This window comes from Vulpes vulpes, chromosome 8 (genome assembly GCF_048418805.1).
Source record: "Vulpes vulpes isolate BD-2025 chromosome 8, VulVul3, whole genome shotgun sequence".
In the NCBI taxonomy this organism is placed as follows: domain Eukaryota; kingdom Metazoa; phylum Chordata; class Mammalia; order Carnivora; family Canidae; genus Vulpes; species Vulpes vulpes.
In genome coordinates, this window is record NC_132787.1 from 36,585,424 (window position 1) to 36,613,327 (window position 27,904).

A 27,904-nucleotide genomic window follows, 5' to 3' on the forward strand; every position below is an offset into this window, starting at 1 on the left:
TGATAGTCACAGAGAGAGAGAGAGGCAGAGACACAGGCAGAGGGAGAAGCAGGCTCCATGCACCGGGAGCCTGACGTGGGATTCGATCCCGGGTCTCCAGGATCGCGCCCTGGGCCAAAGGCAGGCGCCAAACCCCTGCGCCACCCAGGGATCCCTATCTTTCCATTCTTACATGGTTTTATTATTTCCTTAGAAGACTCAGTTTCTATGATTTGCAATACTTTTTTAATTTTGTGCATGAAAAAAAAATTTGTGCATGAACTCTAAGGCTGGTGCAAAGGAAGTTGACAGCATAGAACCTATATTTCAGCATGGTCTTATTATTCTTTTTTTATCATATAGGGGATAACTTGTTTCCTTGCGGGGGAAAAAATGCCTTGAAGTGATATATAACTCTTTACTGAAGGCTGAGAAGTTTATTACCTTGTGGTATAAGGATGTTCGTAGGAAGCATGTGACTCTCCATGGAAATGTAATTTGGGATACAGCTGGGAAAACTGTACGAACAGGCACCTGTGTGGCACAGTGATTGAACATCTGCCTTCGGTTCAGGTCATGATCCTGGGATCCTGGGATTGGGTCCTGTATTGGGCTCCCAGCAGGGAGCCTGCTTCTCCCTCTGCCTATGTCTCTGCCTCTCTCATGAATAAATAAAGTCTTAAAAAAAAAAAAAAGAAAAGAAAACTGTACAAACATGTCCCTCATTAGGGGTTTGAATGTTGAAGAAGATATAAGGAGGCAGTTTTCCTTATTATTTTAAGACTAGATTATTCTACCTCTTTTGCTTACTTGGCTATATAATCTCCCATATGGCTCTCCTTTTAGATCATTATTCTAAAAAATACTGTGCAAGTCTTCTTCTTAATGACTAGTCAGACCCTGGGAGAGTGTCTCTGCCATTTATCTCTCAAAGAATATGATTGGCTCACCAACCTTACCTTCACAGAAATCCCATAGAATAATTTACTCCTCTAAGAGTATACCATTTTTCAGCAACTATCTTTGGCTCTGGCTTTACCCTAGGAACTATCCAATGGCTTTATCCTATGAACTTGCTCAAACCTCTGTGCATTTGTCAAAAGCCCAGGAAGATCTACACACCATCCACCAGCTTGTCTAAGATATGTTTGGTTTTTTTAAAGAATTTATTTATTTATTCATGAGAGACACTGAAGGAGAGGCAGAGACACAGGCAGAGGGAGAAGCAGGCTCCTCGCAGGGAGCCCAGTGTGGGACTAGATCCCCAGACCCGGGATCATGCCCTGAGCCGAAGACAGATGCTCAACCACTGAGCCACCCAGGTGCCCCTTGTGTAAGATACTTGACAAGTTGTAGCATAAAGCAAAAGCATCAAGTACTAATAGAAAATCCAAGCTAGAGAAGTTGACTGGTTTGCTTCTTGGTATGTCTCCCCTACCTCCAATCCAAGCTTTGAAGACTGCCCCCTCCTCTTAAAGCTACTATAGTGACAGTTAATAAATCCTTTAGATTCTCTCTCCAACAACCTCCCTCTAATCAGATATACCCTCACTGAAATTTCTAGCTCACAAACCAGCATCCAACTCCAATAAAAATGAAAAAAAGTAGATGCTTGAGGAATTGCCCACCTTTTTCTGAGTCTAGCATGTGACCCAAAGACAGGATCTGGTTGCTAGCACTGCACAGTTGGGTATACAAGAGGCATACTTAGGGGATCCCTGGGTGGCTCAGCGGTTTCGCGCCTGCCTTCGGCCCAGGGCGTGATCCTGGAGTCCCCGGATCAAGTCCCACATTCAGGCTCCCTGCATGGAGCCTGCTTCTCCCTCTACCTCTCTCTTTCTCTCTTTCTGTCTCTCTGTCTCTCATGAATAAATAAATAAACTCTTTAAAAAAAAAAAAAAAAAAAACAAGAGGCATACTTAGGTCCCATTCCATACAGGTGTCCAAGTTGAGGGCTGGTGTCTCCTTTATTCCTGATTTTCTAAGCCAAAACAACAAACTAATACATGCATCCATGTGGTGGTTCACAAAAAACAATTACCGAATATTGCCAATGCCCACAAACCTGGGAAAATCAAGAATATATTTCCCATTGATTTCATAAAAATGGTCAGAATCCTGGAAGCAACAGATGGCATACTTTCACTATTTACAAGGTGAGAATAGGGCTTAAGGGAGCCAAAAAGAGACAGTAAAGTGTCCTGGGGATGCTAACAGCTCAGGAGCTATCCCACATGTGGCTGAGAGGAAAGGGGAAGGTGTGATTATCAGGATCTGGACAGGTTAGCTGTAGAAAGGCCAGCTCAGGACAGAACTTGTCTGAAGTCACACACCATTGGAGAGATAGGTACAAAGCCTGGCTAGGTTGATGCATAGCAAGCTGTTCTAATCTTTGGACCATGAAATCTGCACAGCACAAATAACCACCTTTGAGTGTTAATCAAATAAAATCTTCCCCTAGGGTTTTAAAGCTGTCATGGTCCGTGAAATTTGGTTTCTTTTTCCTTCTGATTTAAATCCCATGAGGCCTTCATGTACCCTTTATCAGAGATGAGATCCAAACCCAAAATTAAGCCAAGAGGGATAAAGAATGTTGAAACCAGTGAGCTACAGAAATTTGCAAGGGCCTTCATAAAGATTGGTAAAGTTGAACCAGAGTCTTAAAAACACAAAATCTATCAAGAATAGAATGACAAAATTAGAGGAACCTGTGGTGATCATCTACTTAGAGTACAAGCTCTCACACTTTTTTTTTTTTCCTAAGAAAGTTACAGGGGCACATGGGTGGCTCAGTTAGTTGAGCATCTGCCTTCAGCTCGGGTCATGATCTTGGGGTCCTGGGACCGAGCCCCACATCTGGCTCCCTGCTTCGCTCCCTCTCCCCCTCCCCTCTCTCTCTCTCTCTCTCTCAAATAAATAAATAAAATCTTTTTTTTTTAAGTTATAATATTATTCTTAATGAAATGTTTTCACTTTGGCTCACTCAAAGAAGAGATTTTCTAAGTATATACTTTAAATATAGCAATGACTTATATGGCAATAACAGCTTAAGCTCAGAATTGTATCCTGTGTCCCAGGATGGCTCATCTGTTCCATAATCTTACTTTGAGTTACTGTTAATCTTTCTTCGGTACAGTACCCAGTGGGAAATAGATCTGATATGTAGAGAAAGTTATAAGAAATGCTCTTTTTGTCACAAATAACTGCTTCCTCTTTGGTGAGGCAGTATAGTGGCATGACAAGGAACTTAAACTCTGGAAGCAGAGACGTTTAAAACTTAATAGGTATGTGATGTTGGTCAAATCATGTGAACTTTCTGTGCTTGCTTTCTTATTTACAAAGTGGGAATAGTAACAGGACTTATTTGATGGGACAGCTACTAACATTAAATCGGTCCATATACATGACCAACTTTTAACAGTACCCGTATATGATAAGTACCTTATTATATTTACTGTTTGTATTATTTTTCCCCATTCAACCTAGTACCTATAATCAAGGGCGTATAAAATTCATTTCCCCGATTTGTTTACAAAGCTGCATCTACTAATTATACTGAGACTTGTAGGTTTCCCAAGCATCCATGGTATAGTTGGGAGCAGAAGAAAGCCACTTCATCTATAACTTTGAAGCTGGGGTGGGAGCAGGGAGTCAGGATTAGAGACATAGTTGTAAAATACCGAATAATAATAGCTTTCATTTTTTGAGTGCTTATTATATCCCAGGCCGTTCTAAATGCTTTCCATGTATATCTCATTTGATTCTCCTAGCAACCCCATGATAGTGATTCCACTATCCCCATTTAGAGGAAGAAAGTGGAACAGGTAAAGTAACTTGCCCCTGGTCACACAGCAGGAACTAAGAGCTAGAACTTGAGCAGTCTGGACTTTCCAGTTTGTTCTCTTAACTATCAGACATCATAATATCATATAGTATTTAATATTGTAGGTTGGGCTGATATTCAGCCAACATAACAGTGCAACCAGGCTAGCTGTCTGATTGGCTGGTGCCCTGTTCCGATTTAGTTGGCGCTTGGATGATATCCATTGTTAGTATCTTATGACCGTCACCTCCGATTATAGTTGAAGCCATGGACATGGATGAGATCTTATGAGAAGTGTGTTTTTATCGAATGAGTAAACTAGTATTTGAGCACCATGAAAGCCAAGGTGGGTTCTGTTTTAGTCACTGCTATCTCCCAAATTGGTTTTACTAAATCTCTGCAAATACGTGAAGATAAAAATTGAAGAGAGTTTACCTGTCCTTAGCATAGGTTTTCTGAAGGAGTTGAGGAGCAAAAGATAGGTAAATAAAATAATAAGTATACACTATTATTTTAAGAAACTTGGCTGGGAAGAAATGGACACAGGACCACATTTTTGGAGAATAGAGGAAAAGTTGCCTTTTTTCATCTGCCATTTACAGCCTCAACGGTGACATTTCGAAAAAAAATTTTTTAAGATTTTATTAAGAGACACAGAGAGGCACAGACACAGGCAGAGGGAGAAGCAGGCTCCCCGAGACAAGCCCGATGTGGGACTCCATCCCAGGACCTGGGAATCACGCCCTGAGCCAAAGGCAGATGCCCAACCACTGAGCCACCCAGGCGCCCCAGACATTTTGAAAATCCTAACAGACCTTTCAGAATCCCATAAAATTATTCCAAAGTTCATCTATGAAAAGAAACATGTGAGAACACCAAGGAAAATTCTGAAACTTATTAAGAACACCAAGACAACAGCAAGACAGTCATGGGGCTTACCTCTTAGTTACTTGACCTCCTCCTCCTTTCTATGTTTTACTGGAACTCTCCACAGACTTCCTGGGTCACACCCTCAGCTATGTTATCAATTGTAGGTACTTTGCTTTCAAAATAGTTAATCCATCCTGTTTCTGATTATAGCATACCATTCTTCAAGCTTGATTGTTTAAATACACCCACGAGACCTATTTAATGATCTTATCAAGATTTCTAGCTGGTTGACCTTTCTGACTTTTCCCAACCCACCAGCCCTCTATTTTCTTTCTTATCCAGCTCAGACTCCGACTCACCTGAAACTATTTTGCTCCTCACTTTATTGCTGTCATCTGCTAAAACCCCATCTGCACTCTCCGTGCCTACACCTTAGCAGCTCAGTGTAACTGGAGAAGGACACACAAAAGGTAGATTAAAGACTGAATTTAAGATCACAGTCCCAAGTGGGCCCCTATAGCTGTAGAGCATGGTGAGTCTACTTGGTTTTTCTTGTCAACTCTCTCCCCCCATCTTGGGTGGGAGGAGGTGGAGATGAGTGAATATATATCTATATATATATATATTTTTTTAAGATTTTATTTATTTATGAGACACACAGAGACATAGGGAGAGGGAGAAGCAGGCTCCCCGCTGAGCAGAGGCTTATGTGGGACTTGATCCCAGGACCCTGGGATCACTACCTGAGCCAAAGGAAGATGCTCAACCACTGAGCCATCCAGGGGCCCTGAGTGAATATATTTATACTCTGGAAGAGGTAAGAGTCTTAATATACATTGTTTTGTTTTTGTTTTTAAGATTTTATTTATTCATGAGAAACACACAGAGAGGCAGAGACACAGCCAAAGGGAAAAGCAGGCTCCCTGTAGGGAACCTGATGTGGGACTTGAGCTAAAGGCAGACACTCAGCCACTCAGCCACTGAGCCACCCAGGCGTCCCTTAATAAGCATCCTTAAAGATGAAAGTAAAACAAACAAGTTTGATGTCTTTCACTCAAGGGAAAATCATCCAGTACTAGGGGAGTATGGTCCCTCATAAGCAATGAAGCACTCTTCTCAGGGATGTTTGGCCAAGAGTGAGTTTTATAAGTCATTTAGAAGCCACAACTTGAAAACGTGGCATGATTAACTAGGATGTCAGGGATTTCCTTATAAAGCTATTTTCTAGGGCAAGGTGAGCTAAAGCTGAGCAGGGAGGAGAGTGATTAGTCTGTTATGTTTCTTTAACAGTGGAGCATGTCGGGGCAGCCCGGGTGGCTCAGAGGTCTAGCACTCCCTTCGGCCCAGGGTGTGATCCTGGGGACCTGGGATCAAGTCCCACGTCAGGCTCCCGGCATGGAGCCTGCTTCTCCCTCTCCCTGTGCCTCTGTCTGTTCCTCTTTCTCTCTGTGTGTTTCTCATGAATAAATAAATAAAAATCTTAAAAAAAAAAAAAAAACCCACAATGGAGCATGTCTTATAAGTAGGAGCTGACTTAGGTTTCAGCTAGTTTTGTGACATGGACTGGCCACCATTTTGTGGGTACCTAAATGAGTTTCTGGACCCAATTCCAATAGGAAAGGAAGGTAACACCCATATACACCACAAAGCAATGCTTAGGACACCAGCTGGTGTCATTTCTGACACTATCTACTGGGAGATAGCATCAGATTCCACATAATAAGGTCTCAGTCTCACGAAGATTGTCACACACCTCCCATACCCCAATCCCTGCCTTCAGACACCAATGGCAGGTTCATTACCTGTGTCTTGACTGACCAGACACAAACTGAAGTTTCCAACAACTCCCTGCAATAGGATGGCAATCACAAGTTCAGGCTATCACCTGTGTTTTTGACCAACTGGTTATAAATCAGAGGCTCCTACAACACTCCCAGGGTTTAATTTGCTAGAGGGCCTCATAGAACTCAGTGAAACATTTTACTTCCTAGAGTGCCAGCTTCTTATAAAAGGATATAACTCAGGAACAATCAGAATAGATACATTAAGCAAGGTGTGGGGAAATGATGGGAGCTTCCACACCCTCCCCAAGCACAAAGCTCTCCTGAAATCTCCAGCTGCTCACCATCCCTGAAGTTGTTCAAACCCTGTCCCTTTGGTTTTTAAGAATGATGGCTCTGGTGCTTCAGCAATGATGGATTAAGTTATTGGCCACTGGTGATCCATTTAACCTCCAGTTCCTCTCCCCTCCTGGAACTTGGAACTGGAAGTTCCAACCCTCTAACCTCGTGGTCAGTTCCCCTGGCAACCACCCCTCTTTCTTAAGAGACTTGGGGCATTCCAAAAGTTACCTCATTAACATAACAAAAGAGGCTTTAATCCTTCATCCCTCCAGCCACTTAGGAAATTCCAAGGGTTTTAGAAGCTCTGTGCTAGAAATATGGGTGAAGACCAAATATATATTGATGACAATTCAAATTATAATTCACAATAGCACAGTTCCGATACATAAATTACCTTTCGCAGCATGATATAGAACTAGAAATTTATATATGTGACTACATAAAATTAACATTTCTCCTAAGGGGAAGAAAAAACAAAATCAATTTTAGTATATGTGCTGCTGAAGCGAGCACAGAAAAAACAAAATCAAAAGGGAAAAATACATATCACAGAAATGGATGTTTTCTCTAATGTACAAAGCTCTCTTACAAATTAATAGAGGAGAGATGACAAAAACCAAAAGAGAAATAGGCAAAGAATAATAACAGACAATTCCTAGAGGGACTGTTTTTCCATTACCCAGTGTTGGCAAGAATGTGGGAAAACTGGAAGTTCACGCTTTTTCTTAGATACATTCTTTCTGGACCACTGACTTCATGCCCAAAACTATGTAATTACTTACTGAGTCTACTATTACCCTGGGAGCCCTGGGAATTTTTTTCTTCTCTCTTCTGTGCTTGAAATTTTCCTGAGCAGACAATATTATTCCTGTCTCACAAACAAAATTCAAGTCAGCCCATTCTGTAGGAAAAAACCAACCTGGGGATTTCCTATTAATACATCTGGCAAAAGTTCCCAAGGTTGATATGACAGTCTCTGATCAATAGTCTCCCCCCCCAACCCCATGACATATAAGAAAATTCCGATACTATCAGTTTTCTGTAAATCAGGCAAGGAAATTTAAAAAACTGGAAAGAAAACCTACTTCCTGCAGAAATGATGTAGATTTTATTTTTTTTAAGAGAAGGGAAGAGAAGGGAGGGGCAGAGGGTGAGGGAGAGAGAGAATCTTTTTTTTTTTTTTAAGATTTTATTTATTTATTCATGAGAGACACAGATTGAAAGGCAGAGACATAGGCAGAGAGAGAAGCAGGCTCCCTGTGGGGAGCCTGATGCGGGACTCAGTCCCAGGACCCACAGATCACAACCTGAGCCAAAGGGAGATGTTCAACCACTGAGACAACCAAGTGCCCTGAGAGAGAGAGAAAGAAATCTTAAAGAGGCTGTATGCCCAGTGAGAAGCCTAAGGCAGGCAGGGCTCAATCTCACAACCCTCACTGAGATCATGACCTGAGCTGAAATCAAAAGTCTGATGCTTAACCAACTGAGTCACCCAGGAGCCCTGTGGATTTGAAATATTAACAAAATTTGCAAATGTTTGACAAATGGCAGATCTATTACAAGTGCTAAAGTACTAGAGTCAAATTCTAAACCCACACCAAGAACCACCCACCTAGCCACTCCCAAGTTCTTGCCACAGAAACTGAAAGTGTGTCTTGACTCAGCCACAAGGTTTTGGGGGTAATTTATTATATAGCAATAGATGACTAATGGAGTAGAGAAATAGAAGTTTCTGACTTCAATCTTCCCTTTCCTTAAGCCATATATCGTCTTAATCTTTTCCTTAAGCCATGATCACTAAAATTTATAGATGATTAAATTAAGGCCCAGACGAGTTAATATACTTATTCAAGGTTACAGTGTTTAAGTGACAGAGCTATGAACATTTTTAGGTTTTCTGACATACAGTGTTCCTTGTACCCTCTCATGTCGCCTTTAGTAGTTTTAAATTATTGGGTTTTTTTTCCCTAATGAAATGATTGTATAGACAGGGAGGTCCTATATTTGCCACTGACCTAGTCACTGTGGAAATAAAGATGAGTGAGGCAAGTCAAGTGGATTTTGCATAAGGTAGAATGGTGAGATGAAGGAACAGTACAGGGAAAAATTTGATGAGAGTAGTGGATGTGAAAAGGTTCAGACACACAACAGAAATTAAACGACCAGATTGAGTATATTTGAGCAAGATGGAGATTTCAAAATTGAAAAAATTTATATTGACCTCAGAGATTCACTAAGGGTCAATCTAAACTTCTTTTTCTTCAAGAAATGTGATGATCATAGGTATATCCTTACTTAATATGTTATGTGTTTATTTAGAGTTTTAAGTCTTTCCCATATTGTTCTATAACTTTGTCATGTAATTCTTGTGTTACTTATGATTCACACTTTAATGACTTATCCATTACCAACTTCCCAAATCAAATTAACAAAACCTTTTTTTTTTTTAAGATTTTATTTTTAAGTAATGTCTACAAGTGACATGAGGCTTGAAATCATCACCCCTCCCAAAAAAAAGAAATCATCACCCCAAGATCAAGATTCACATTCTCTATGGACTGAACCAGCCAGGTGTCCCATCAAGTTAGCAGGAACTTTTTTTTTTTTTTTGAGGGAGAGGAAGAGAGAGAGAGAGAGAGAGAGAAGGGGTTGGAGGGTGGAAGCAGAGGGAGAGGGAGAGAACCATAAGCAGATTCCGGGCTGGGCATGGAGCCCCAACAGGTTCTCACAACTCTAAAAAATGACGCGAACTGAAATCAAGAGCCAGATGTTTAACTGACTGAGTCACCCAGGCGCCTCATAGTTAGCAAAAACTTTTATTTTTTTGAAAGATTTTATTTATTCATGATAGACACACGGGGGGGGGGGGGGGTGGAGAGAGAGAGAAGCTGGCTCCCTGCAGGGACGCTCCATCCCAGGACCCTGGGATCATGACCTGAGCCAAAGGCAGATGCTCAAACACTGAGCCACCCAGCTGTCCCTAGCAAAAACTTTTAAAGCAAGAATAAAATGACAAAAGGTAAGTGATTGGGGGTGTGGACTATGGAGGGATATATTTAATATACAAGACAAGGCAGGGTGGCTGGCTGGCTCAGTAGAGCATATGACTCTTGATCTCGGAGTTATTATTTTTTTTTAATTTTTTTTTAATTTTTATTTATTTATGACAGTCAGAGAGAGAGAGAGAGAGGCAGAGACACAGGCAGAGGGAGAAGCAGGCTCCATGCACCGGGAGCCCGATGTGGGATTCGATCCCAGGTCTCCAGGATCGCGCCCTGGGCCAAAGGCAGGCGCCAAACCGCTGCGCCACCCAGGGATCCCGATCTCGGAGTTATTAATCAAGCTCCACACTGGGCATAGAAATGACTTAAAAATAAACTATTTCTTTTAAAGATTTTATTTTGGGATCCCTGGGTGGTGCAGCGGTTTGGCGCCTGCCTTTGGCCCAGGGCGTGATCCTGGAGACCTGGGATCGAATCCCACCTCGGGCTCCCGGTGCATGGAGCCTGCTTCTCCCTCTGCCTGTGTCTCTGCCTCTCTCTATCTCTCTGTGACTATCATAAATAAATAAAAAATTAAAAAAAAATTGTTAAAAAAAAAATAAAATAAAGATTTTATTTTGGGCAGCCCCCGTGGCGCAGTGGTTTGGCGCCGCCTGCAGCCCGGGGCATGATCCTGGAGACCCTGGATTGAGTCCCACCTCAGGCTCCCTGCATGGAGCCTGCTTCTCCCTCTGCCTGTGTCTCTGCCTCTCATTCTCTCTCTGTGTTTCTATGAGTAAATAAATAAAATCTTTTTAAAAAATAAATAAATAAATATTTTATTTTTATTTATTTATGATTTTAGCTCAGGTCATGATCTCAGGGTCATAGGATCCAGCCCCATTCTGGGCTCCAGCTCAGCAGGGAATCTGCTAGAGATTTTCTCTCTCTCTTCTCTCCCCTCTCCCCAGTTTGCACTCTATGTCTTTCACTCTCTTTCTCTAATAAAGAAATAAATCTTTTAAAAAAATTTTAATTAAAAAATGCATATAGGGGATCCCTGGGTGGCGCAGAGGTTTGGCGCCTGCCTTTGGCCCAGGGCGTGATCCTGGAGACCCGGGATCGAATCCCACGTCGGGCTCCCAGTGCATGGAGCCTGCTTCTCCCTCTGCCTGTGTCTCTGCCTCTCTCTCTCTCTCTCTGTGACTATCGTAAATAAATAAAAATTAAAAAAATAAAAATAAAATAAATAAAATAAAAAATGCATATAATTTTCATATGGACATTTCCATAAGTTCCCAACCTCGGGATGCCTGGGTGGCTCAGCAGTTGAGTGTCTGCCTTTGGCTCTCTCATGAATAAATAAATAAAATCTTTAAAAAAAAAAAAAAAAGTTCCCAGCCTCTATTTATGCCCTCCCCACACACACACCCAGAAAACTGAGTTACATTCCCTTGTCAACCCAGGAGGGCAAGCAAAGCAAGTATCTGAGCCAGTCTGACTCCATTATGAAAGTTGTTTTTTCTTTTTAAAATTTTACTTATTTATTCATGAGAGACACAGAGAGAGAGAGGCAGAGAGAAAAGCAGGCTCCATGCAGGGAGCGCGATGTGGGACTCGATCCTGGGTCTCCAGGATCATGCCTGGAGCAGAGGGCCGATTTTAACCGCTGAGCCACCCAGGCGTCCCTCCATTATGAAAGTTGGTGAGATGTTGGTTACTGGCATATTCTGAATGCCCAAACAAAAAAATTTTTTAATTAAATAATTTTTTTAAAAAGCACACTGGCTTTATTTAGTCCCATGGTGTTCTTTTTCTGACCCTGGCTAAATTGCATAATCTTTCCATTTCCTAGTTTCCTCACGTGGCAGGCACTTTATGTGTTCCATTTTCTTCTTTTCCTGGACCATGTTTCTGTCTTTCTTAGAGTTGAGTGGAGCCACATGACTGCTTCTGCTTAGTGGAACTGAATCAGAAGTGATGTTTGTCATTTCCAGTCCTTGATTCTAGAAGTACTCTTTCAAGGCACCTGGGTGGCTCAGTCAGTTGAGTGTCAGACTCTTGATCTCACCTTGGGTCTTGATCTCAGGGTCATGAGTTCAAGCCCCGTGTTGAATTCCATGCTAGCCATGGAGTTTGTTTGCTTGTTTGTTTGTTTGTTTGTTTATTTACTTATTTATTTATTTATGAGAGGCAGAGAGAGAGAGGCAGAGACGCAGGCAGAGGGAGGAGCAGGTTCCATGCAGGGAGGCCGATGTGGGACTCTATCCTGGGTCTCCCGCATCATGCCTCGGGCGGAAGGCGGCACTAAACCACTGAGCCACCCAGGCTGCCTGACATGGAGCCTACTTAAATAAAATAAAATAAAATAAAATAAAATAAAATATAAAATAAAACACTCTTTCACGCAAATTAATGCTTTCTGTCTTTGTCTCTCTATTCTCCCATGTGTGCTCTTTCTCCTATGAGGGGCTGAATGTGGAGAACTCCAGAATTCTCCGAAGGCCATAGGACATAGAAGGAATTTGGGTCCCAAAAAACTGCACAGATCCACGACACTCTCACCCAGTTTACATTAGGCTGCAGTGTGAGGAAGAAATAACTGGGGTTTTTTTGCATTTAGCCACTCAAAGTTTAAGATGTTGATAATTACGACAGTAAATCATCCTATAAATTCTGACTAGTAAATCTTCGTTAAATCTTACGATGTCCTGGGACGCCTGGGTGGCTCAGTGGTTGAGTGTCTGCCTTTGGCCCAGGGTGTGATCCTGGAGTCGCGGGATCAAGTCCCACGTCGGGCTCCCTGCATGGAGCCTGCTTCTCCCTCTGCCTGTGTCTCTGCCTCTCTCTCTCTGTGTCTCATGAATAAATGAAATCTTAAAAAAAAAAAAAATCTTACGATGTCCTGAGTCAGAAATAAGTATGACCTGTTCCTTGTTTCCCTTTAGCATCTTAGAAATTGGTTCCATGTAATTATTTGTCCCAAACACATGGCAAAAGTCCCTACAGTTAAAATGCAAGATGGCCTCCAGTGATTCTCACCTCCTGGGATTCAAGTCCTTGTGTAGTCCCCTCCCACATGAATCATGACTGTCTGGCATTACCAATATAACACTGCAGAAGAAGTGGTGTATGATTCCAAGACTGAGTCATTAAAGACGGGGCAACTTCCAACTTGGTCTCTCTTAGGCAACTTACTCTGTAGAGAGCTGGCTGCTTTAAATGAGGACACCTAAGCCGCCTGGGGAGAGGCACCCTGGCAATACACAGACCTCCCATCAACCACTAGCACCTACTTTCCAGTCTTGTGACTGTGCCATCTGGGGAGCATATTCTCTAGCCTCAATCAAGCCTGGAGATGACTGCATCCCTGGCTGATAGCTTCACTGAAACCTCTTGAGAGATCCTGAGTCACAAACACTCTGATAAGTTACTCATGAATTCCTGATGAAGCTGACACAATAAATATTTATTGTTGTCTTAAAGCCACAATGGACTGGAATAATTTATAAGAGGGCAGTAGATGACATGCTCTATGACACTACTGTTTGCTAAAATTTCTAGATTTTTTTTAATCTCTTTTTTTTTTCCTCTAGCATTATTGGGACATAGTTAACATACAACATTGTATAAGTTTAAGGGGTACAACATAGTGATTTGATATAATATATATTGCAAAATGATTACTACAATAAAGTGAGTAAACACATCCATCACCTCACATAGTTACAGTTGTGTGTGTGTGTGTGTGTGTGTGTGTGTGTGTGTGAGACTGTGTGGTAAGAACATTTAAGATCCATTCTCTTAGCAAACTTCAAGTATACAATACAGTATTGTTAAATATAATCACCATGTGGTACATTATATCCCCAGAACTTATTTATCTTAAAACTGGAAGTTTGTACCCTTTGACTACCTTCATCCCTACCCGTCAAACACTAATCTTCTCTGTTTCTATGAATTTGGATTTTTTAGATTCCACACATAACTGAGATCATATAGTATCCGTCATTTCTATTTCAAATAGCATAATTCCCTTAAGTTTCATCCATGTTGTCACAAATAGCAGAATTACCTCCTTTTTATGGCTATATAATCTTCGCGTGTGTGTATACACACATATATATATGTATATATGTGGGTATGTATATAATATACATCACATTTTCTTTATTCATTCCTATTGATGGACACATTGGTTGTTTCCATGTCTTCACTATTATAAACAATGTTGCAATGAACATTGGGTACAAATATCTTGAGACAGTGATTTCATTTTTTTTAAGATTTTATTTATTTCAGAGAGAGAGAATACAGCGGGGGTTTGGGGAGCAGCAGGCAGAGGGAGAGGGAGAAGTAGACTCTCCACTGAGCAGTGAGCCTGACTCAAGGCTTAATCCCTGGACTTTGGGATCATGACCTGAGCCAAAGGCAGATGCTTAACCTACTGAGCCACCCAGGAACCCCAAGATAGCGATTTTGTTTCCTTCAGATATATACTCAGGAAAAACACTGTTGAATCATATTGTAGTTCTTTTTTCTTTTTTAAGTAGGCACCACACCCAACTCATGACCCTGAGATCAAGACCTGTGATCAAGAATTAGATGCTCAACCAACTGAGACACTCAGGCACCCCATTGTATTTCTATTTTTAATTTTTTGAGAAACTTCCATACTGTTTTCCATGGTGGCTCTATCAATTTACATTCCCACCAACAGTGTACAACTGTTCCCTTTTCTCCACAATCTCACTAACATTTGTTATCACTTATTATTTTTTAACATATTATTTATTTATTTGAGAGAGGAGAGAGAAAGAGCATGAGCAAGGAAGAAGAGGGAGAGGGAGAAGCAGACTTCCCACTGAGCTGGGAACCTGATGCAGGGCTTGATCCCATGACCCTGGGATCATGACCTGGCCAAAGGCAGAAGTTTAACTGGTTGGGCCCCCAGGCTGCCCATCATTTATGCTTTTGATGATAGAAATTCTAACAGGTGTGAAGTGATATTTCATTGTAGTTTTGCATTTCCCTGATTATTAGTAATATACAACTTTTCACATAGGTGTTGGCCATTTGAATATCTTCTTTGAAAAAATATCTATTCAGGTCCTTTGCCCATTTTAAAATCAGATTGTTTAGTTCTTTTGCTCTTGAGTTGTATGAGTTCATTATATATTTTGAATACTTGCCCCTCATCAGATATGTAGTTTGCAAATATTTTCTCCCATCCCATAGGTTGCCTTTTCATTTTACTGGTTGTTTCTTTGGCTATACAGAAGCTTTTTATTTTTTATTTTTTAAGATTATTTATTTATTTTATTCATAGAGACACACACACACACAGAGAGAGAGAGGCAGAGACACAGGCAAAGGGAGAAGCAGTCTCCACGCAGGGAGCCCGATGGGGGACTTGATCCCTGATCCCAGGATCAGGCCCTGACCAAAGGCAGATACCCAACTGCTGAGCCACCCAGGCATCCCTCTTTTTTAGTTTCATATGAAATTTAGAATTGTTTTTTTATTTCTGTAAAAAAAAAAGTACCATTTCTTGATACAGATTGCATTGATTCTACAGATCACTTTGGGTAGTATGGAAATTTTAATAATATTAATTCTACTGACCCATGAACATGGGTTATCTTTTCATGTATTTGCATGTTCTGCAATGTCTTCCATCAACGTCCTGGGTTTTGCAGTACTAACCTTTCACTTCCTTTGTTAAATTTATTCTGAGGTATTTTATTATTTTTGATGCTCTTGTGACTAGGATTTTTTTTTTAATTTCTTTTTTGGATGATTCATTTTTGATGTACAGAAACATAAACTGAAAATTTCTACATTCCAAAAGCATTCACTCTTCCATGGGTTTTAGTGCCTGCTACAGAAACAGTGTCATGCAAGGAACCACTCTATTCATCTCCAAGTCACAAGAGGTTGTATCAACCCCATATCTAAAAGGATAGGAGGTGGAATTGTTTGGTAATGGCAGTCTTGAAGAGTAAGTCTGAACAATGTAAGCTGATTCTGATTTCTTCTTGAAATCTTTAAACAGGGAGGGAGATTCTGGAAGAAAAAAAGTTAGAATAATATTTTTCTTGATACTATTATTACCACAAACATTTTGTTTTATTTTCTCTTATTTTATTTTTTTAAGATGTATTTATTTATCTGAGAGAAAGAGAAAAGTTGAAGCGGGGAGGCGGGCGGGGGTTGGGGAGTGGCAGTGGGAGAGAGAGAATCTTCAAGTAGACTCCCTACTGAGTGTAGAGCCTGACAGGAGGCTGGATCCCAGGACCCCAAGATCCTGATCCAAGTCAAAATCAAGAGCTGACCGCTTGGGGTGTCTGGGTAGCTCAGCGGTTGAGCATCTGGCTCTGACTCAAGGTATGAACCCAGGTCCTGGGATCGAGTCCCACATCGGGCTCTCCACATGGAACCTGCTTCTCCCTCTGCTTATGTCTCTGCCTCTCTCTTGTGTCTCTCATGAATAAATAAATAAAACCTTAAAAAAAAAAAAAGAGTTGGCCACTTAACCAACTAAGCCACCCAAACGCCCCTACCACAAACATTTTAAAACATTAGTTGAAAGATTATTGAACAACTTTGAAGAGAATACAAATGAGACACCTCCATTTCTTCAATAGGATGACACACACCAATATAGGAAAGGAGAATATCTGCCATTCTTTAAAGCCAGTAAGTGTTGTAATAATAATGATAATAGTAGGGATGCCTGGGTGGCTCAGCGGTTTAGCACCTGCCTTCAGCCGAGGGCGTGATCCTGGAGTCGCGGACTGAGTCCCACATCCAGCTCCCTGCATGGAGCCTAACTTCTCCCTCTGCCTGTGTCTCTGCCTCTCTCTCTCTCTGTCTCTCACAAATAAATAAATAAAATCATTTAAAAAAATAATGATAATTAAAAAATAATGATAATAGTAATATCAAATTAACATGGAGTCCACATATATCACAGACCAGTTTATCCTTTTCCTTCTCCCACTTACTTCCTACAAAGAGATCATTTTATTCTCACATTTTTTTCAGATGGATCAAGTAGTTAAATAACCAGATTTCAATATAAATGACAGATGGTGAGTGTACATGTCAATTTATCAGAAAAGAAGTTTGAAGAAGGATGCTTCTTTTGGCATCAGAATCTCGTCCCTTAAAGTAACTTACTAGAATTATGCAGTGAAGTTCCAGTGCATATAGCTTCATCCATAGAACAGGGTATCTTGGCCAGTGATCTTCTTTCCCAGGTGGGTAGTTGACAAAATTCCTCCAGCAGTGATCATACTCTAAGGAAACACAAATCTTGGTTCATTCAACAAATACAGCAGAAAGTTACTTTAAAGAGAGCCTCACTTATATAGTTTTTTTTTTTTTACTTATATAGTTTAGATAAAGCCCAGTAGTCTATTTGCTGTTGGATATAGACTAAACTCCCCCCAGAATCCCTAAAATAGGACAATGTAGTTTATTTGAAGACAGCTGAGAGGTTATAGTGGCAGGAATGGAGAAAGGAGTCCTCTTTTTGATATTTTCCTTATTATGAAGATCAGACCTGGTCCTTTCTCATGTTATTTTGGACTTTTACTTCTGAGACTTCCAGAGTGGGATAATCAAGCTCCTGGCCTTGAAACATGCCAGTACCACAGTCTCTCATCAACACCCAAGACTCTTTGTTTATTGTGTTTACCTGGGACTGTCATAATCTGGATAGTCACACCACTATTAATGAGATCCCTGAGTCCTTGCCGGTTTTGTGGATCCGTGTGCCAGAAAAGCCGGGCCACATAAATAACCAGAGTCACACTAGGGTGTTGACTCAAAAATCCCCTAATAGCATTGGAGCATTCCCAACAGGGACTCCAGGACAGGAACCAGGTGATGGAGCAGCGAATGGATGGGCAATACTGTCTTTCTGCAGTAAACTTTTCTATAAAATTGATTTCCACATGGTTGGTGGTGTTTTTGCCTGAGTTTCGCCAGGTCTTATGGCTTGTGCCCCACTGGATTTCATAGAGGAGACAGGTCTCTCTACGGAGTTCTCTGGGGTCAAAGAAGCCTTCAAATTCCCAGGGTTCAATTCTCCTCCTGAAACACAAAAAGCACTCGCATGTGGTCATGCTATCTTTGGAGGGACCTTAGAAATCATTTCCTGTTCCCCTCTTCTACCAGGCAGATCTAAAACATGACATCTCAGAAAACTTTTTTTTTTTTCTATTCTATTTCTCAGTTACCTCAGGAGGTCCTTTTGAATTATCAAAGTTTCTCTCACAAGCATAGTGAAGAGATTTTTCCCAACTCATGCTATTTGGTTATCACTCTCTTTATCCATTACTTGGTAATTTTGAATTCAGATATAAAGGTGTCTTTGTTGCTCTTTTAAAGGCTTCTCTTTGGGGCACCTGTGTGGCTCAGTCAGTTAAGCATCTGCCTTCAGCTCAGGTCATGATCTCAGGGTCCTGGGATCAAGCTCCACTTGGGCTCCCTGCTCAGCAAACTGTCTGTTTTTCCCTCTCTCTCTGTCCTCCACTCATGTTCTGTCTCTCTCTCAAATAAATAACTAAAATATTTTTTAAAAAATTTTAAAAATAAGCCTTCTCTTTATATTTTAATCTTTCTGTCTCACCATAGAAATGCCATGTCCCAATTGTTAATCTTCATGCCATAGTGGACTCTAACTAGATTTTGGGCATAGAAGCCTCAAATTGCCAACAAGATTCTGTTGCCAAATGTAAGAAGAGAGAGATTCAGACTCAGGATTCTTCCACAATAAATTCTGTATACTAATTCCTCATGAGAAAAAAATTCAAACTGCTCCCAATGACATCTTTATTCATTTATTTTCTTAAGCTTTTATTTTTAAGTCATCTCTACACCCAATGTGGGGCTCAAACTTACAACACCGAGATCAAGAGTCACATGCTCTACTGACTGAGCCAGCCAGGCACCCCTCCCAATGACATCTTTAGATTTAATACTTTCCATGCGTCAAAGCTGGAACTCGGGGGACACTCAGGATTGTGCTAAGGGCTCTTCTTTGTAATATGGTTGAGTCATCAGCTTATTACATCCTAATATTTCCACTCATCCCTAAAGTATTACATTTATTTATTACATAGATCAATCCTCCCACCCATCATGAGATAATATATTCCCTGACAGATGACCCCCTGCTTTAATGCTATGTTTGAAAATGGGTATATAGTATGAAACAAAAAGATGAAATCAAAGTGACAGATGAGTTCTCTGGATTTTTCACTAGTAGTTATACAATCATATGATTTAAACAGAGAAGAAACAAAGGTAAAGCAATAAAGGAACAAAGCTGGAAGGTACTTTTTTTTTTTTTTTAAGATTCTATTTCTCCAGTCATGAGAGACACGCAGAGAGAGGCAGAGATATAGGCAGAGAGAGAAGCAGGCTCCCTGTGGGGAGCCCAATGTGGGACTCAATCCCAGGACCCTGGGATCATGACCTGAGCCAAAGGCAGATGCTCAACCATTGAGCGACCCAGGTGCCCCATTGGAAGGTAATTATTAAAACAAAAGTAAAGTACTCTCTCTCTGCCTATGTCTCTGCCTCTCTCTGTGTGTCTTTCATGAATAAATAAATAAAATCTTCTAAAAAAATGGTCACTATGATAGTATTATTCTTACCTCAAGGTGGCATCTCCAGCTGAAGGACCTGTTGACCAAGAGATGATCATGTCAAAGAACACCCACACACAAATTTAGCTAAAAACAAAAACTCTCTCTTCCAAACCTGCAATCAGAAAATGGAGTTTAAAGATTCTCTCCAGGGATCCCTGGGTGGCGCAGCGGTTTGGCGCCTGCCTTTGGCCCAGGGCGCGATCCTGGAGACCCAGGATTGAATCCCACGTCGGGCTCCCGGTGCATGGAGCCTGCTTCTCCCTCTGCCTGTGTCTCTGCCTCTCTCTGTGTGTGTGACTATCATAAATAAATAAAAATTAAAAAAAAAAAAAAGAAAACCTTTTAAAAAAAAAATAAAGATTCTCTCAAGAAAAAAAAAATTCTCTCCAGTATTAATTGGATTGGGCTACCAAGAAAAGCAAGTTTTTAAGGGCTCTGATGAAATCTATTTACCCAATCCCAAACCAAGTAATCCTCCTTAATGCTCCAACAAGAATGATTAAGTGCAATGAGAAAGTCATTCCTCAGAGGCTCTTGTGTAATTTCTATGTGCTTCCATAGCATTCTGTACTTCCTTCAACATAGCAATGATGCTATATTTTGATTGGTATTTATATGCCTATAATAACACTGAATTATAAATTATGTGGGATATGGGTTATGTGTATCTTGTTCCGGATCCTATCACACTGCCTGAAACATGTTGGTTAGCAATAGGTATTTATTAAACAAATGACTGAATGAATCTCACTACTATCCATTATATATATAGGGGGGTGGTGGAGAACAGCATTATGCAAAGAAAGTGGTACAGCCACTCTAGGAAACAGTTTGGCAGTTTCTCAATTAGAAACAACAAAATGGAGGGGCACTTGGGTGGTTCAGTGGTTGAGCGTCTTTTAGCTACCTTTAGCTACCAACATTTAGCTCAGGTCATAATCCCAGGTCCCAGGATTGAGCCCCATATTAGGCTCTCCAAGGGGAGCCTGCTTCTCCCTCTGCCTCTCTCTGTGTCTCTCAGGAATAAATAAATAAAATATTTAAACAACAACAACAGCAGCATGGGGGTGCCTGACTGGCTCAGTCCATAGAGCTTGCAACTCTTGATCTCAGGGTTGTAAGTTCGAGCCACATGTTGGGTATAGAGATAACATTTTTTTTAAAGATTTTATTTGTTTATTCATCACACACACACACACACACACACACACACACACACACACACACATAGAGGCAGAAACACAAGCAGAGGGAGAAGCAGGCTCTATGCAGGGAGCCCGATGTGGGACTTGATCTCTGGACCCCAGAATCATGCCTTGGGCCAAAGGCAGGCGCTAAACCACTGAGCCACCCAGGGATCCCCTAGAGATTACTTTTTAAAAATTAGTCTAAAATGAAAACAACTGAAGATGCTACCACCATAAAACCAAGCAATTCGGTCCCTGGGCATTTATCTTAGACATAGGAAAACAGGTTCCCATAAAGGCTGTACACAAATGTTCATATGAGCTTGTTGTGTAATATTAAAAACTGGAACCAACCCAGATGACCTTCAGTAGGTGAATGGTTAAATGATCTGAGGTATGACTATACCATGGAATACTACCCAGCAATAAAAAGGAACAAACCATTGATACATGGAAGAACTTGGCTGAATCTCCAAGGAATTATGCTAGAGGAGGGAGGAGCAATCTCATAAGGTTCCATTCTGTGTGATTCCACTTATATAACATTTTGAAATGACAAAATTTTAGAAGTGAGGACAGATCAGTGATTCCCAAGAATTAAGAACAGGGGTAGGGCAAGAAGAAGGAGGGTTTGGTTATAAAAGGGCAATGAGAGGTCTCTGTACTGTTGGAACATTCAGATATGACTGTGGTTGTGGATACACAAACCTATACAGGTGACAAAATTGTATAAAACTAAACACACACACAAAAAAGACTATAATGAAACTGGGGAAATCTGAATAAAACTGGTGGATTGTATCAATGTCAATATTCTGGTGGTGATCTTACTCTATAGTTTGCAAGATGTAACCACTGGGGGGAACTGAGCAGTATATAAGGAATCTCTCTTATTATTTCCTAAGGCTGCATGTTTTAAACTATGATTATCTCAAAATAACAATGTATTTATTTTTAAATATTTTATTTATTTATTTGAGAGAAAGAGAGAGGGAGAGAGCACAAGTGGGGGAGGGGGCAGAGGGAGAGGGAGAAGCAGGCTCTCCACTCTCACTGAGCAGGAAGCCTGATGTGGGGCTTGATCCCAGGATCCCAGGATCCCGGAATCCCAGGATCATGACCTGAGCCAAAGGCAGATGCTTAACCAACTGAGCCACCCAGGTGCCCTCAAAGTAACAGTTTTCAGGAAAGAGTATTTGGTAATGTGGAGAGAAGTTGTGGCACCACATGTGTACTTTGGGGGCACCTGGCTAGCTCAGTGGGTAGAGCATGAGACTCTTGATCTCAGGGTCATGAGCATAGATAGAGCCTATTTAACCACAAATCAAGAGGAATGAGAAAAAGCATCTGCATAAGTGACAGGAGTGAAAAAACATTTGCAAAGAACACACAGAAAGATATTACTGAACCAATAGAAGAGAACCTGGAGCCCAGCGGGTACTGAAGGCATTGACCGCAAAATGCTGCTGCATAGAGGATCTCAAGGGTGACAAACTTCTCCCTCTGAATCATGCTAACACAGAAGGAGGAAGAGCAAGAACCAACAACCAGTGCCCTTAGGGAAAGAAAAGAACAATAATGTTAACAGGGGAATTGGGAGCCAGGAAGTAAAAGTTGAGTCAACATGGCCATGACCAGTCATCTGAGATCCCAGTGCACAAGGTTTCAGGGAATGGAGATAATCCTGATCCTCCTTTAGTCAAAAGATTCCATGGAATAGCCAAGAGCCCTGTTTGGTTCCTGTGCCCATCCTTTTGCTGTCACATAGGGCCATGACATCAAGAATGGCCAAGAAGAGCCTACTGGTGACCAGCAGGTAAGTCATCCCTGAAACCTGGCAAACTATAGTCTGTGTAGGGAAAGTGGGGGTTTCACTTATTTAAGCTTTCAACAAATGTTTTTTGGGATTTTGTTTAGTTTTTTAGGTTTTCATTGTTGTTGTTGTTATTGTTTCTAGAGGGGGTGGAGGAACAGAAGGAGAGAGAGAGAATCGTAAGCAGGCTCTGCACCCAGCCTGACTCAGGGCTCAATCTCACAACCCTAAGATGGAGACCTGAGCCGAGATCAAGACCTGAGCCAAAATCAACAGTTGGAAGCTCAACTGACTGAACCACCCAGGTGCCCCATCCTTTCAACAAATGTTGATGACAGGCCTACGAAATGTAGGCCTTTGAAGGACAGGAACAGGAACCAAAGCAAATCCCTATCTTTATGCTCGTGGAGTTTATATTCTAAGCCACAGATTGTATTCTCAAAGTGTCCTGGGAACCATGAGAGCTTATAAGGATGATTCAAGTTCAAGTCCTGGATTTTAGAGGTCCATGCCTCTCAAAACGGAGCTTGGGAGAGATAAAATGAGCACTGGCCTCGCCTGAATTCAGAGTATTCACAGCACAGAATACTAAAACTTTGAGAACAGAAATGCAAGTCATTTTTTTTTTTTTTTTTTGGAAGCCCATGGATTTTTTTTTTTTTTTTCAATGAGAACTCATGGTAAGTGTTTGCTCCCTGGTTATTTGAAAGATAAAATTTGTGGAAATGGGATAAAAGGACCAATAAATCAAAAGGCTCAATTGTCATTATTACCAGTCTCTCTCTTTTTTAAGATCTTATTTATTTATTCATGAGAGGCACAGAGAGAGAAAGGCAGAGGGAGGAGTAGGCTCCCTCTGGGGAGCCTGATGTGGGACTCTATCCTGGGACTCCAGGATCACGCCCTGAGCTGAAGGCAGATGCCCAACTGCTGAGCCACCCAGGCATCCCACCAGTCTCTTTTCCAAGAAAGAGGAGACACAGAGCAGATGGTTCCCCCCACATGATACCCTTCCTCAGTGGGCCAGAGAGGTACATACATCACTGCCACCTCTGAGGGTGATGTGGCTATGCTGAGCTGCAGGCAGGACATTCAGTCTATCCTCCTGGCAAACCTTAACTCTGAGGTGGTGTTTTGTTTTGTTTTTTAAGATTTTATGTATTTATTTGAAAAAGAGAGAGCAAAAGCAGGAGGGGGGAAGGAGGAGACTCCCCACTGGGTAAAGAGGCCAATGCAGGGCTCGATCCTAGGCCCCTGGGATCAGGAGCTGAGCCAAAGGCAGACACTTAACTGACTGAGCCACCCACGTGCCCCTGTGGTGATGTTTTTAAGCCAAGAAGAGTCATAAGACCTGGAAGAGACTTCCTCCAAAATAGGAGGCATTTTGCCCAAGGCCTTCTGTGTGTGTGTGTGTGCACGCACGTGCACGTGTTGAGGTGTCCAGAATGTGCCACTTAGGCACAAAAATAATTTGGATTTGAAAACATTTGAAAAGAGACTGCCTTGCCCTGAAATCCCTTATTTTCCTACAAGCAGAGGCTTTCAAAAAAAACTCAAAATAAATCAATTGTCATAAATCCCATTCCCTGGAACAACCAGAAGAGATTGTCTCTTACCACTCAAGATACACGCCCACACAGATATTGTCACAAAATTATCATATGGCTATCTATTCTCCTAAAGGCCCATCTCTATTTCCTAAAAGTTTATTTGTGTTCCCATAAGTGCTCTTCTGACTCTCTGCTTTCCTATGAAGATGGTATACAACCCTAAACACTACCCACCTTTTTGAGTCCCATTTTTGTGAACTCTTGTACATGATTTTGTCTTTTCTTTTGCTAATCTGTCTTTTGGTAGTTTAAATCTGCAGGGGCCCCAAAACATAATCTAAGAGGGTAAAGGAAAAGTTTTTTCCTCCTCAGTTCTGCGTATGTGTGTGGCCACTCTCTGTGCATTTGTACTATAGTAGAAAGTTACCCAGAGGGGAGCTATAATTCTAGCTATAGTGTGGGACATTTTTCTTTTCTTTTTCTTCTCTTGTCTTGTCTTTATTTTTTAGAGAGAGCGAGAATCTTAAGCAGACTGCAAGTCCAGCATGGAGCCCAATGTTGTGGGTGAGAGAGGTCTGGATCACACAACCCTAAGATCGAGAGTCAGTCACTTAATCGACTGAGCCACCCAGGTGTCTCTGGAGTGTGAGACCTTTAAAAAGAGAAATTAGGGGATCCCTGGGTGGCTCAGCAGTTTAGTGCCTGCCTTTGGCCCAGGGCACGATCCTGGAGTCCTGGGATCGAGTCCCGCATCGGGCTCCTGGCATGGAGCCTGCTTCTCCCTCCTCCTGTGTCTCTGCTTCTCTCTCTCTCTCTCTCTTTCTCTCTATGTCTATCATAAATAAATAGATAAATCTTTAAAAAAAAAATTAAAAATTAAAAAAAATTAAAAATAAAAAGAGAAATTAACCAGATATCTAGAAAAAGGACAGAGTCAAGAAACACTATCCTAAGTGTGACCTGAAGAGTAAACCTCTTATCCTTAAGAGGATGTACAGGGAATTTAAGCACTGAGATGGAGGAAGAAGAAGGTGGCTAATATCTTAGAATGGATACATCTCAGACAATCCAAATTGGGGCCTTTGAAGCAGCAGGTCCACTCAGAGGGAGCCCTGTAGAAACAGAGGCCATACCTATAGAAGAAGGTCATATTGATGGTGGGAGAACTCTGGGTGAAGCAGTAGTGAGAACTTCAGAAAGAAAGAATGAGATAGGGGAACCTGAGTGGCTCATTCAGTTAAGTGTCTGCCTTTTGGCTCAGGTCAAAATCCCTCCGGATCAAGCCCCACATCAGGCTCCCTGCTCAGTAGAGAGTCTGCTTCTCTCTCTCCCTCTGTCCCTCCCACTGCTGTGTTCTCTCTCTCTCTCAAATAAATGAACAAAATCTTAAAGAAAAAAAAAGAGAGAGAGAGAGAGAGGAGCACTTGGGTGGCTCAGTCACTTAAGTGTCTGCCTTCAGCTCAGGTCATGATGTCAGGGTCCTGGGAGCAAGCCCACCATAGGGCTCCTTGCTCATCAGGGAGCCTGCTTCTCCCTCTCCCTCTCCCTCTGCCTGCTGCTGCCTCTGCTTGTGCTATTGCTCTCTGTCAAATAAATAAATAAAATCTTATAAAAAAAGAAGAAAAAAGAAAAAGAAAGAGTGAGATATATTTTCAGAATCTATACCCCTTTGATGCAAGGCAATAATAGCAGTCACATTAGTTGGGATGGTTTGAGAGGAAAAAACAGACCACCTTCAGAGGAAAGCCAGGGATATTACCCAGACACTTAATAAATAATGCTTTTAGTCTTTCCCCCAACACACACAAGAGAATTTTAGTAGAGGAAAAGCATAATGGAGTAAAAAATATTGTTATTAAAATCTAAGACTGATACATATATATATATATCCTCTGCTATCATCATGCTCCTATTCCCGCAAAGTCTCCCAATGGGTTTCTTTGCTTCCAAGTCTTTTCTGCTTGTTGTCACAAAGGCGCCAAATGCCAGCTAAGTATGTCTAAAGCACTATTTTAGGGGCACCTGCTTAAGAGTTCAACTGTTGATTTTGGCTCAGGTTGTGATCTCAGGATTGTGAGATGGAGCTTCATGTTGGGCTCCATGCTGGGTATGGAGCCTGCTTAAGACTCTCTCTTTCCCTCTCCCTCTCTAAAAAAATAAAAGAAAATAAAAAATAAAGCACTATTTTAGTCATGGCTATGCTATTCACAAATTCTCCAAAATTTTCTCTAAAAAGATCAAGCTCAATTTCCTTAGCTTGGCACTCAAAAGCCATCTATAATATCACTCCAGGTTTGTTTTCTTTCTTTCTCTCTTTCTTTGAACTCTTTCTTTCTTTAAAGATTTCTCTTTTTTTCTTTAAAGATTTTATTTATTTATTCATGAGAGACACACAGAGAGGCAGAGACAGACAGAGGGAGAAGCGGGCCCAATGCAGAACTCGATCCCGGGATTATGCCCTGAGCCAAAGGCAGACACCCAAGCACCAACCCACCCAGAAATTCCTCTTTCTTTCTTTTATACTTTTATATTTTTATTTATTTATTTGAGAGAGAGAGACAGTGTAGTGGGGAAATGCAAAGAGAGAATCCTTAAGCAGACTCCCAGCTGAACACAGAGCCCAATGCAGGGCTTGATCTCACAACCCTGAGATCACAACCTCAGCCAAAACCAGTTTATTCTTTTATTTCCACACATGATCTTTATAAATTCTCTCAAGCTCTTTGTATCAGTCAAGACTCTCTTCCTTTTTGCCAAACCAAATTCTGAAACCCTTTTAGGATCCAGCTCAAATCTCACTTCAGCTGAAAATCATTTCCTTCCACGTCCTGAAGTGTCCTCTCTCTCCCACGAATTTCTCCAACATTAAGTAACTGAATCTTAAATTATCAATGAATATGAGCTTGTTCTTTCATTTCTGTTGCTATTTTAAACTGTTATTTAACAGTTATACATATATATTACAGTTATATTTTTTATTTTATATTATGGTGAAATAAGCATTGCTGATTTTGTGTCATTTGATCAAAATCATTTGTGGATGTGAAAAGTTAGTATTAATAACAATAAACCTTGTTTAAGAATAATATCAATATATTAAGAAATAGAAAAGTTGAAAAATGCCTAAGGACAAAAGTACAGGCAGGAGACTTGCTAGTGTGCTTGCGCGCGCGCGCGCGCGCGCGCGCACACACACACACACACACACACACACACAGTTTTTGCCCTTTTCAAGAATAGAGAGTTTGCCAGACTCTGGGTCCAGTTTACCTTTGTCAGAAGCCATGGTGCTCTGTCACCGGACATTTCCGCTGGAACTATATATTGTGCTGATTGTTCTTACCAACAACATGCCTGAACGTCACAGGTGTGATCACTGCTACCTGGCTTGAGCAGAGGATGACTCAGTCCCAAGTCAGGCAGTTACTGGGTACCTAGATTGTACAAACAAGGAGCAGATTAAAGAAGGACATTGGCGTGGGGATTTGCATCAATGTTTTGATAACAAAGCTTGTGATTCAAATAATTAATCCTGTAGGGTAAATCACTAAGGAGAACCAAATTTCTATGTTCTTCCCCGATAACATCTGAATTTGGTAACTTTTCCCTTTCCTTTGAGTGAAGGCTGAGAGAAGACTGACCCATCATTCCTTATTAGGGAGCACAAAGGAAGAACAAAGGGAAGAGAGTATTAACCTGTTTGTATAACCTGAATACTAAAAAAAAAACAACAACAACAACAAAAAACCTGAAGACTTTCAATGTTACCTGGTGAAGATTCTGTGGACTTGCCTTTTAACTATTATTTATTTCTAACTTCCTCTTATTTTGCTCTTTGCCCTTAATCCTGTTGGAATGGGGAAGGGCGCTGTTAGATGCAAAATCAGTAGGACTTCGGCCTCTGAGTTGGGCAATT

At 41.2% G+C, this 27,904-nt stretch overlaps 1 protein-coding gene across 1 annotated transcript; it reads right to left on the reverse strand.

Moving 5' to 3' along the window:
- Positions 1-14,051: 14,051 nt before the first annotated feature.
- Positions 14,052-27,828, reverse strand: APOBEC1 (apolipoprotein B mRNA editing enzyme catalytic subunit 1). Its single transcript, XM_025995608.2, has 6 exons — positions 27,757-27,828; positions 27,259-27,422; positions 19,445-19,472; positions 17,479-17,876; positions 16,959-17,077; positions 14,052-15,842 (listed from the first exon to the last, which is right to left on the reverse strand). Exons 2-6 carry the CDS (start codon positions 27,272-27,274, stop codon positions 15,693-15,695), a joined length of 711 nt encoding a protein of 236 aa, XP_025851393.1. The 5' UTR covers positions 27,275-27,422; positions 27,757-27,828; the 3' UTR covers positions 14,052-15,692.
- Positions 27,829-27,904: the final 76 nt, after the last annotated feature.

Excerpts from the sequence above, each read along its gene's own strand:
- APOBEC1 (XM_025995608.2), bottom strand. Across the intron at positions 17,877-19,444 it reads GCTGGAGATGCCACCTTGAG|GAGGAGAATTGAACCCTGGG; the intron begins GTAAGAATAATA and ends TTTGTGTTTCAG. Across the intron at positions 15,843-16,958 it reads AACTTCACTGCATAATTCTA|AATCTCCCTCCCTGTTTAAA; the intron begins GTAAGTTACTTT and ends TTTTTCTTCCAG.